This window comes from Podarcis gaigeae (assembly GCF_964106915.1).
Source record: "Podarcis gaigeae genome assembly, chromosome: 15".
NCBI classification, from domain to species: domain Eukaryota; kingdom Metazoa; phylum Chordata; class Lepidosauria; order Squamata; family Lacertidae; genus Podarcis; species Podarcis gaigeae.
The window spans coordinates 25,057,344-25,069,366 of record NC_139692.1 but is presented as its reverse complement, the minus strand read 5'-3'; the positions used below and the strand labels follow the sequence as shown (position 1 = coordinate 25,069,366).

Below are 12,023 nucleotides of genomic sequence, written 5' to 3'. Positions count from 1 at the left end.
CATAACTCATTCTGTGTCCTGGATCCCACCTGACTTTGAAGCCGGTCTTTGCAGGTGTATCTTTTTAGCTCTCCTGAGGGTGTTTCATCTCTGCGGGGATTTTTGGGTGTCTGTTCTTATGGGGCTTGGAATATTTGGGAAACTTGTGGATCCTGAAAGGTGGGGAAACCATATGCCACCCCCTCCCAAACACCTGCTATATATATAGAGAGAGAGAGAGAGATAAAGTAATGGTTTGATGTGCTTTAATTGTGCTGAGATTCTTCTGCTTCGTGTTTATTTTTGCTCTGTGTCTCCTGGAAGGTGAGCAGAAGCCTTTATAAAACCCACAGTTCTGCTAAATGCTCCCTCGTGTAAGTAGAAAGCATAAGTCAGTCACTTTGGAGGTTACAGAGAGTTTCTTGTCCAAAGTAACAATTGACTAAACCTATTATTTATGCTGTGTGGTTCTTCCCTTTGCATTGTACAAAGTGGGAGTGGCCTGCTGAGGGTAGGTCCTCATACTTTTGGAAACAGACTTGCCCTGCCTGACCTTTTTTAAACAAGTGTTCAAAACACTTGTTTGAACAGTGGGCAGTTTGTTCTGACTCAGCTAGGACCACTTGATGGATCTCGGATCCAGTCTGCAAGCTGCTATTTGACCATGCCAGCTTAAAATCTGCTGTATATTTTGGAAAGTTGCTTGCATGTTCACTATGCATCCGTATACCTCGTAAAGATACTATAACCAACTTTTCCATGATGGTTCTTGGGACTGAGGAGCAGGTTTGCATCTGTGTTTGGATACTACTGGAGGCCATTTTGAATCAAGATGGTGGGTTCAGCCTTTCCAAACTGCACTGATTTTTACCCCGGATGTCAAAACCTCACTGATTCTTTTTGTTTGTTTCTTAGAATTCCCACACAATACCAGGTAGGAGGTTGCTAATAGTAGCACAAGAACAAAACACCACCACCAAACCAGGTTGCTGCCTTTACGGGACTTCAAATCTAAAAGTTTTCAACAGACAATAGAAAGAGAGTAAAATAGGATAGGAAAGGGTAACCATTACATGTATTTCAGCTGGGGGCAGATCTAAATCAGGCAATATATTGCGCAAAACAGAAGGGGATAAAGAAATATATAACCAAAAAGAAATCAGACTGGTGGTGTTGCTTACTTTGTGGCTACATGATCAGCTTATTTTTTGTACATCTGACTTAAATGATTTTTCCTCACGCCCTGCTTGCATAGCAATCACGTCTTGTCCAATGAAACATTATGGAGAATGGGACTTAAGTGCCATTTATTTCCGTGCATCTCCTCTAAACATGACTAAGTTTGGATCCAGCCCATTGTTTCTCATGCTTTGGCAGAGGCCCCAGCCTGAACCCGAACTGGCAAACTTAATTTATTATTTATTTGTTTATTTAATATAATCCGTGGGCCGTTTTTCTGCACGTGCCCCCTCTGGCATTTTTGGTAAAACAAATCGGTTAGGAATAGCAGCCAGACAATCAATAAAACCAACACTGAAAGGCAGCAGCAGGGTGAGTGGCGAGGCAAGTGAATTAAAATGACAAAATGCCTGTGTACATAAAAGCATTTCGACAGCTTCTCTGCAAATGCATCAAGAAGGTGTCCGCTGGATGTCCCTGGAGAAGGAATCCTGGAGTTGTGGCACCACCAATGAAACAATCCCTTTAAAAAGGAAAGCAGCAAAATCTGTAGCATTGGGAATGCTGGACTTTAAACTTATCACCAGGGAATGCTAGCTTGTCATTTCTTGCTGGACCTCCCAATTCAGACATGCCACATTTAATGCGAACTTCTTTTTCCAGGTATATCCCCTGCCTGCCTGTTGTTTCGGAGGCCTGTAGGGATGAGGAGGTTCAGAGGTACTATCTATACTATCTGTGTGGTCAGGATTTCCAAGTTTCAGATTTAGTTTCCTTGATGCTGTGTTGTAGTTCAGAACTCATATCCCTTCCTCACCAAATGCTTCTTTTTTACTCTTTGCTAGTCTCCTTTCGCTAGACTGTGCCAGCAAGAGAGAGGCTTCTTCCCCTTTACCCTGAATTGTGATGTCTCTCCCCAAACCCTGTGTGTTTAGCCTAGAAACGGTATTTATATATCGTCCAGGGTCTAGCACTGTATGGTGTAGCTTGTTCCTGTTGTGGGTGTTCAACTTGAGATCCTGAGATTTAGGAGGCCAGATACAACGCTACGTATAGGTCTTCCTTTCCCTCTGTCTGGAAAGAGGATCACAACCCATGCAGTCACCACTGTAAATACTTCCTCTATGGCTTCTCCTACAACTGGTGGGAAAGCATTTTTGGAATCTGTCCAGTTCAGTTTTCATTTGCCCTTTATAGTAGAGTTGGGGATGTTGTTGGACTCCAACTCCCATAATATCCGACTCTTGGCCATGCTTGCTGGGGCTGACCAGAGCTGAAGTTCAAAAACATCTGGAGGGCCACAGGTTCCCCATACCTGGCTTACAGTCAGCAAGCATGCTTGACGCTGCTTCCCACCGTCACTTGGGAGGTAACATTCAAGGAACTAAACTGCGAGTGGAGAGGAGTGGGAAACCCACACAGGCAGTCCAGTTATGAAGATACTCCCCTGTGTGGCCTCTGTGATTTCCATTGATCTAAATGGCGGTTGGGTGGTAGGAAGCCACTGGTTCAAATCTCAGCTCCACCACAAACATAAATTTCTTCACTGTGGGGATAATCTGAATGCCCTGCTTTGTTATAGGGCATTGTAAGGACTGCCAGTGACAATCCACTGCATACTTAAGGGAAGTGCTTGTATAAACACCTTGAGCTGCATTGGATGGCAATCTGGTGGGTTCTTTCAGAAGATATTTTCCAGAGAGCATCTGATGCTGTGGTATAAACGGGGAAGCCTGTATGGAGCCCTCAGGATCCCTGCTTATCTATACTACTATTACAGCTAGACAGTTTTTTGTTTCAATATACAAGTTCCTTATTAGCTATCTAGTATTATCTCATTGTCTCATGAAGTGGGAGTGGGGAGAAGCAAACTGTTCAGTTGTGTGAGGAAAATGAACATGGCAGAACTCAAACTCCCACCACACCCTCTGTATTTCCATGGGTTGGCAGCGCCAGAATCTGGGCCTATTTAGATCACTGAAACGTATGGAGTCTGAAAACAATGTTCCCATTAACCTATTTGAAAAGGCCTGCCATTTTGAAAACTGTCTTCCTGTTCCATGGGCTGCAAGCTGCCTTTCTCAATGTTGCTGGAGCCTGGATAGATGGTACTCTTACAATTGCAAGCTGACTTTTTTTATTATTATTACAGCTTGGGGATGATGGTCTTCTGACCTGGTGGGAGCTGCAGCCCAAAACAGCTGGGGGGCAGCATGTTTGGGAAATGCTTTCATAGCCAGTATCATAAAAAGTTGTTTTCTAGTAATGAGTGCAGAGCGAAAAATAAAACGAAAGGTTTCTTGCATCTATGAAATGGGAAGAAGGTGACAGGCAAGATGGGAGAAACTGGGCAACTTGCTTCGTGAACTGGGAAGCCAGTGGGCAGGGTGGCATGAATAAGATGTGGGCAGATAAGGCAAATAAGAAGGCAAAAAGGAAAGCAGGTGAACAGTGACCAAAGTGGTGAGAAAACATTATGGCCATGGTCAAACCATTCATTTAAAGCACTCATAAAAAGTCTGATATTCGCCCAATAATTCTATAGTTTGTTAAGCATGCTGAAAGTTGTTAGGGAACCTCCTTATTCCCTTTGTAGAGCTACCAAGAGTCAGTGTGGTTTAACAATGAGTCCCTCTTTCCAAGAAACTCTGGGAGTTGTAGCTCTAGGAAGGGTCTGGAGGGCCTTCTAACAACTCACATCACACTTAACAAACCACACCTCCCAGAATTCTTTGTGGGTAGCCATGATTGTTTAAAGTGGTATCACAGTGTTTGAAATACATGGTGTGAATGTGACCTGTGTGAGGAATTCTCATCCCAATTTAACTAGTCCTCAGCCAGGCCCCAGATCTCCTGCACCTGTTTTTATACTTTAATAAACCAACGACTGCAAAAATGTTGCTTTTATGGCTACTGGGTGTGCTGCAAAACACCATTCTGGTGAGATGCCAGCCACCCATCATCTTCATTTCCCAGAGGCATATTTACATATAAATTTGCATTTATGCCAGGTTGTATCATGGAGTGCCCTGAGTCCTTCAATGTATCTTGCAATGCCCATGTCCTCAGCAGTCCCCCTCCCCCGTTGCATAGAGCCCCTCTCTCCTACGTAGCAAGGACTCTGCATATCTTTGATCTGCTAAGTAATACTTCTAGAGCATCTCCTGCTCGAGGCAATGTAAGTGCACACAACTGCATTATGCCCTCTGATGCCGTGGCCATTAAATCTACCTGCATTTAAGAGTAATAAGCCACACTGCATAATTAGATCACCAGGTTACATAAGTAATACCGTCACCCCAAAGCTGAACATCGCTCACTAAGGGTTCAGAAAAACTTCTATTTTGGATTCTTGAAAAGATGGGGAGGGGTGTGTGTGTCCAGCCCTTGGTGGACCAGTGTTGTACTATGTTGGATGTTTCCTTAGCTATGGAACTCACTGGGTTACCTATGGCTAGACACTATCTTTCACTGTAATGTAGTTCACAGAATTGTGAGGATGAGGCAGGGTCAATTCTGTAACCTTTTGGAGGAACATAAGGGTAATAATCTGTCTGTCTGACTAACTGACTGACTGATGGGTCACAGATTGTTCAAACTTAGACTTGAGTTGTGTGTGTGTGTATACATCATCATCATCATCATCCTCCTCATCCATACAACAGGGTTGGTGAACCCATAACACATGCTAGGTGCAGCTATCCAAGGCACTTACAGCCTGCCCGATTCTAGCAAAATCTCCCTATGCAAAGGCTCCTCTTCTCCCTCTGCTCTTAGACCTCCTAGCAATAGTGTCTCCCTAGGGAGAAGAGGACCTTTGCAGAGTAGATGGGGCTTTCCTCTCCATTGCAGCACTGAGAAGGCAGGATCCTGCTTCTTCTGCTTCATTTTTGCTTTCATTGCAGTGCTGAGCTAGGAGAAGGGGGGAAACCCAGTACTGTGCTTGGGGGCAAATGCAGAAGAGAGTGTGGTTTCCCTTCCCATTTCTGGGCTAGGAGGTGAGAAACCTCTCCTACCAGCCCTGTGTTGCCATCTGCTCATCTGCTGATTGGCTGACTAAATGTGTGTGTGTGCTTGCCTGTCTGTATATATCTTGGCCACACACCCTGCTGGCATCCCATCCTTGGAGGGCTAACTAACTATGTGAACCTTGGACCAAAGGTTTAGCCCCACCTGCCATCCAGTATAATTATTTGTACATATAAAACCAGGATGTAAGGGACAAGGGTTATTTCCTGATCTTCCTGAAGAGCTAGTTTTTAAACATGCAGTTCAAAGTAGCATGGCCCAGGCACAGCCTTGCCTTTTCAGCAAGAACTATACCGAAGAGTGCCTAAAAGACCCACACAACCCTTCTCTGTTATCTGACTTGGTAGTGTTCCCCAGCTCGCTTTGACAAGAAGTCAAACTAGCTGTCACTTTCCAGGAAGTCTCTATGTCTTGACTTTGGCTGTGCTACCCCTGAACTTTTCCCCCCATTCTAGGTTTAACTGGAGTGGCCTGGTCCCCATGCGCTTGCGGGGCAGGATCCATGGCTTGCAGGCCAGGAACTCTAAGTTCTTGCTGGAGGGCAAGGAGTTTCGCATCTTTGGAGGCTCAATGCACTATTTCCGCATCCCCCGTGAATACTGGAAAGACCGCTTGATTAAGATGAAGGCCTGCGGCTTGAACACCCTCACGACGTAAGTGCTGCCCTTACTGCAGGCTCAGTCCAGTTTGTAGCTGCTGACTTCATGGGAACATGATAGGAAGCTGCCTTAACACAGAGTCGGAGCATCTAGCTTTGTGGCATCTCTCTACACCAGAGATGAATTACCTCCCCCACTTTTGAGGGTCACATTCCCACTGGCATAGACTTTTGAAGGCCATGTACCCAAAATATGTGAGGCCACATATCTTCCTGCTGCTCCCTTTCTCTCTTCTGCCACCCTACACCCCTTTTTTTCCTTTCCATGCCACCCACATGGAAATTGTACCAATATCTACACTGGCAGTGGCTCTCCAAGGCTTAAGACAAGCAGTTCTCCTAGGCCTACCTGTAGATTCTGGGATTGAACCTGGGGCCTTTTTGCATGCAAAACATGTGCTCTGCCACTGAGCTACAGCCCTTCCCTTAAATTCTCTTCTCTAAATTGGGGACACTGAACTGTGGGGGCGTGTGTTGTCACACAAGCCAACCACCCTCACCAAAAGGCAGGCTTTGTGATAGAGCTGGGAAAGGAAAGGAAGGAAGATTCCAGTGCACAAAAAGAAGAGAAAGACAGAAGACCTCAAAGAGGGGATGCTTAAGCAATCCAATCTCTGTGAATTCCAAAACAAAACAGTTCATAGTTTTTTTACTGATCAGAGATGAGCTGTCCATTGGAGTTTGTACTTCTCCAAATGTTGTGATGCTGTTCTTGGAAGTTATACCAAAAGTATGTATTTAAACAGGTATTCTGAAAGAAATGTGCCTACAAATACGTACTAAATACATATTTTGAGAGGATTCAAAAAATATCAACAGATTAATGCAAAAATACTACAGTTATGGGTAAAAATCTGCAACACGGAGTAGAAATGGATAGATTCACCCATCATTCTTCAGTTATAAATATTATTTGCCTGTTAAGCCTTCCTTGGGAACAACTGATTTATAAACTTTGGGCTAATAAGTCATTCTGTGTGACCTTTTGATGTCTCCTTTGTCTTAATTTCCATACTAAAAGTTGATGTCACCTGGTGTTAAGGACTTAACAGCTTCTTCGAGTGGGTTACATGTATATTGTATACAAAATTCATAGGAGAGTAATGTTTATGTTTCTTACAATTTTATCACTGGTTTTCTTTTCTGAAAGAGCAAAACTGTTGGCAAACCTTTTACCACACTTCATCATCATCATCATCATCACCATCATTATTATTATTTTGCAAAGCCTCCAGCAGCCAGATAAAATTGCTTTGGGGGCCCCAATCCGCCTCACACACCATCAGTTGGCTATTGTTGCTCTAAAAAATTTATGGGATGTGAAGTGGGGATAGTCAGCTGATTTCCTTGCTTGACCCCTGAAACCAGCGTTGAAACGGGCAGCTAATTCATTCTGTCTTTCAGCTATGTCCCATGGAATCTTCACGAGGAAGTAAGAGGGAAATTTGACTTCCGCGGAAACCTGGATCTGAGGTACCTATCCTGATCTGAAGTATGGATCTCACGGTCCATGGCTGAAACAAACCCACACACAAGTAAATTCTGCAACCTGAGAAATCAAATTTATTGTAAACAAATAATGTTATTCTGTTGGGACAATTTCTCTGGCTTTAGTTGCCCCTGGCTGCAGAATATTGGAGCAGGGTTTGTAGTTTACAGAACATTAGACATTGGGGGGGGTTGTTGTTGTTGTTTGGGTTAGTAATGCTAGAAGAAGATCTGGGGCCAGGGGCGGGGAGAGAGACTGGGAGGGAGCTGTGCTCTATCCCTTTAGAAGTGGAAATTTTTCAAAGCTCAATTTGTGAAGACACAAATTAAGCTGAGAGGAAGGATCTTCAGGGAGCAGTATGAATAGTTTCCCTCAAGCTCTATGAGTTAAAGATGAGTTAATAAGGAGATTCCTGCCCTGCAATTCTGCAGGCTTATGCCCTGCATAGCAATCTTTTGTTTCTCCACTCCATTTGACAATAAAGCTTGTTCAGAGTCTGCCAACCCTATCCATAAGGGACTGAGTAAGAGGAAGAAAGATATGGTGAGTCAGCATTTGTTAATAACAGGTGCTGAATTGTCTCTGTGCCGGATAAAGCCTTCTTAAGGCTCAGTGTTCATTCCTTCCCAGCTCAGACCAAAGCTGCATCTACCTCAAATCTTTTTACATTTTTAAAAATTAACTTAATTTTCTTTACAATCACAAATAATAAATTATAATTTAATCCTTTTTTAAAGCTCCTATTCATTCCATGTGTAATATCTAGCACTAGTCATAGAATATCCAGCAGTCGTAATAGAGTATTACTCTTAAGTAACATGAGCCCACCATTGTCACCGGAATGTGACTTGGTTGGATATCACTATGCATTTCCCAAATCATAATCTGTACAATGTCATATAGTTTTGCAAAATTTCAGTTAAGCCTCTTACACCTTTTGAAGGGTGCAGTCTAACGTGTCAAAAATTAATAAAGGTTTCCAAGTTCTCTATAAATTTATTACGGCATTCTCATATGGCTTTGGTTTCCATTCAGCAGTTGCAGGAATCTTGGGCTGTTTCTTATGTTAGCCAGGCTAGGATGCTTACAAAGGATGTATTAAAATACCGCAGGATACAGCAGGAGGTTTTCAGTGCCTTCCTTCTGTTAGTGCAAGTGCAGTGGCACCTTGGTTGTCAAATGGCTTGACTTCCGAACAAATCTGCTCTCGAACAGTGCAAACCTGGAAGTAAGTTTGCGAACTTTTTTTGGAAGCTGAACATCCAACGCAATTTCTGCGGCTTCCGACTGAGTGCAGGAAGCTCCTGCTGCCAATTGGAAGCCGCACCTTGGTTTTCAAACTGTTCCGGGAGTTGAACACCTCCCAGAACGGATTAAGTTTGACAACCAAGGTACCACTGTATCTACAGTTGTGCAATGGAACTTCCTTCTTCTGCTTCTTTTCCCTGCCCTGCCATATATTCTGTGCCCTCCCCAAATCTTCTACAAAGTGTTGGGGAAAACCCAACAGATTTAGGGGGCATACTGGGGAAGGAAAAATCCTTGTAACAGAGAAACATATCTGGGGCTACTTTGGATAGAAGCCCAAGAATAGAATGCTTCAGTCCTCATTATTTCCAGTTTCTGTCGGTCTGAAATTTTGATTGCATCCTTGGCAAGAGAAGGTCCACATGGCTGACGACTGATATTCCCAACTTTGAGTGACTGCTGTAGGCTGAACTGAGTCCATGGCGTACAGCTTGTATCATTGTTTTGCAATTGGCCCAAGTCACAGGTGATGTTCTAATCTAGGGGATGTGACCTTCCATCACATCAATGGTTCCAGACATGGGATGTGGTTGTGGCATTGTGGTAAAAAAATCTGGGGAGAAACAGAGATTTGAGCATGCAGTTAAAGTGTGACAAAGCCATCAGATGGCTGTACTTGCACCATATTTCCTGTCTACTCTTTTGTTTCTTTTCCAAGCTAAAGTGTTTGGGAAAGGGGTCTTCTCTTGCATTTGAGCTCCCAAGGCATTTGGCTGGCCTTTTCTAGAGGCAGAATGCAAAACATATGGGCTCATCTGATGGTTGATGTCCGGCAAGGATAAACTGCTGCTGTTCATTTGCAGTTTAACTACATTTTAATGTGCTAAGCATCTAAGGGATTTTGTGGTAGTAGTGAAGCCTTGGGCTGTAATTGGCTGAGATGCTCCAATGTCACAGACAAACTGGCCAGTGGGAAGAGTGGCAAAGACAAGCATAAAGTTTTGAAATGTAGTGGGCTAGCAGCTATAATAGACTTTAGATGGGAGAAGAGGAAGTAGTCATTAGAAAGAAGGGGAAGAAGAAAAAGCAAAGGTGAGAGGGAATGGGAGAGAGAACATGTAGAGAAGGGAGTCGGTGTTGGAGAAACATGGAGTGATGTTCTCATATATTGATTTGAAGCAACCAGTTTTAAAAGCCAATACTTTTATCACTACAGCTTGTGGGATCTTTCTAGATCATTGTTCTCCAGATCTGTATGGTTTGCTAGTTGCTGTTCCTTACAACATCTCCTGCCAGCTTTGTGGTTCCCTCACTCTGCCTAATGCTGTTTCCTTCTCCAGGGCTTTCCTTAGGACAGCTGAAGAAGTTGGGCTGTGGGTGATTCTGCGCCCAGGACCTTATATTTGCTCCGAGTGGGACCTTGGTGGTCTGCCCAGGTAAGTCTAGATAGTTTTGGTTGTCTTTTGGAATGGCAGTCAACCCTTGCTCTGTGGCTCTCAATTCCTACTGCCCACTAGGACTTCAGGGAACAGACTCTTAATTAGGAGAATGTAGAAAGGCTGGTGATTCTGAAATGGCTAGTTGTTGTCCAAAAAACAGGGCAGCTGGTTGCTGAAGGCTGGCATAGATGCACGCTTCCCTCCTGTACTTCCCTTGTTGGCCCTTGGAAACTGGGTTTCTACCTCTTATTTTTGAACACCATTTCAATATTTCAACACCATTTCAATAGTAAGAATAATAATAAAGATGGGTAGGAGCAATTTCATGTAGTTACTTCAAATATAGTTTGGTTTTGCATATTTGATCTGAAGAGATTTGCTTTAACTGAATCAGACAGCAGGAGAGACAGGGTACACAAATATTTTAAATAAATAAAAGATGCAGCAGCATGGAAATGGAAATAAATGTCTCATGCCGGTTTACCACAAAGGGGGAGAGAAGGTGTGAGAGCAGAACGAGGGAAGATCCGCTACCCGAAAGGTTCTCTGTGGAGGCTAAACCTCTGGTGGGAAAGATAACTGGAGGAAATAAATAGGTGGGGATCAGCAGCTTATGTCAGCAGCTCCCTCGAGATCTGGTAACCAGGACAGGATCCCAGTGGCTATGCTGCGCTCTTGAAACCTCTCATTTGCACTCCCGTTTGCATCAACAGGAGGTTCCCACGGGATGAGGTAGGAAGATGAAGAAAGTCCACATGCAAAGCAAACCTAGAAAACAGCTCGAGGATGTTAGAGATTCGCTCCTGCACATGGGGAGGCTGAGAGAGGCACTTTGAGGATAAAGCAGGGCACAGGGTAAAGTCAGTCCAGGGTTCTTTGCTGAGTTCCCTGACTTAGTACATAGCAATATTCCTACACACATGGTACTTTACATAGGAAACAGAAACAGAGTCGGAAGGACCTTCAAAGTTCATCTCGTCCAACCCTCTTTCAATGCAGGAAATCTGAACAGTGATGGGGATTTCATGCATCAGCAACAGGGTGAATGGACTAGCTGATTTTAAAATAAATACTATTATTACATTTAAATCACATCTTTCCTCCACAGAGTTCAAGGCACTGTGTACAGTTCTCCTCTCCCTCACCCTCGTAATAAAGCATCCAAGTTTTGCAGACTTATGCCAAAAACCCACAAAGTGTCATATGAGTGGCAATTATTGCTTTGCACCCTTTATTATTTTGCAGAGAAGAGAGGAGGAAAATGCTTCGTGTTCAGAGCAAGACATTTTTTCTTTCCTCTTTTTGATGCAAAGTGTGAACAAATGTGCCTTGTTTGCGCTGCCTCCTCTTATGGGTGCCTATACCCATTTTCTCTGGAACGCTATCAACTGCTTTTGTGCATAATGCTGGCGGGGGGAGGGGGGATTGCAAATTCTTTCCCTGTGAATAACTGAAACCAGAAGACTCCACGAACAAATGTTCCTTTTATTCCTGGTGGTAACAGGAACACTCTGACATTAGACTCCTTCTTACTGACTCCACTCTGCATCAGCTCATCTACTGTCACATCCCCATTCCTCCCCCTTCCCAATCCCACTGCCTCGTCCACTACTAATTCTTGTCTCCATGACTCTCATTGTGTTTTTAACAGTACCTGTGACAACCGTTCCTTCTCCATTCCTCAGACCCACCTCCTCTACATTCTAAAAGGATTTGTAAGGAGGATGGAACCTCCAAGCTGCCTTTCATAAGGAAGCCTTTCCCCAACCCAGTGCCCTTTGGATGTTGTTGGACTACAACTCCCATCACCCTGACCCTTGGCCATGCAGGCTGGGGCTGAGGGGAGTTGGAGTCTGACAACATCCAAAGGACACCAGGATAGGGCTGGGAATCCTTGCCATTCCCAGCCCCTCTCCCCTGAACTACCAACCCCAGGGCTCAGTGGGGAGAGAAGATAACTGTTAAACCTATTTAGATTCTGCAGTACAAAGATACCTTAAGT

The 12,023-nt window shown here is 44.0% G+C and overlaps 1 protein-coding gene across 3 annotated transcripts in view; it reads left to right on the top strand.

The window, feature by feature from the left end:
- The window catches only part of LOC310832312 (beta-galactosidase-1-like protein 2), a 63,135-nt gene that overhangs the window by 8,100 nt on the left and 43,012 nt on the right, over positions 1-12,023 (top strand). Inside the window, exons 1-5 of one of the 3 annotated variants that reach the window (XM_083713981.1) lie at positions 203-303; positions 1,822-1,878; positions 5,643-5,840; positions 7,250-7,318; positions 9,923-10,018. In XM_083713981.1, the coding sequence (XP_083570107.1) occupies positions 239-303; positions 1,822-1,878; positions 5,643-5,840; positions 7,250-7,318; positions 9,923-10,018 (485 nt within the window). In that variant the 5' untranslated portion in view covers positions 203-238. Of the gene's footprint in view, positions 1-202; positions 304-1,821; positions 1,879-5,642; positions 5,841-7,249; positions 7,319-9,922; positions 10,019-12,023 lie in introns of those variants that run through there. The other 2 variants (XM_083713979.1, XM_083713980.1) reach the window with 2 other exon arrangements.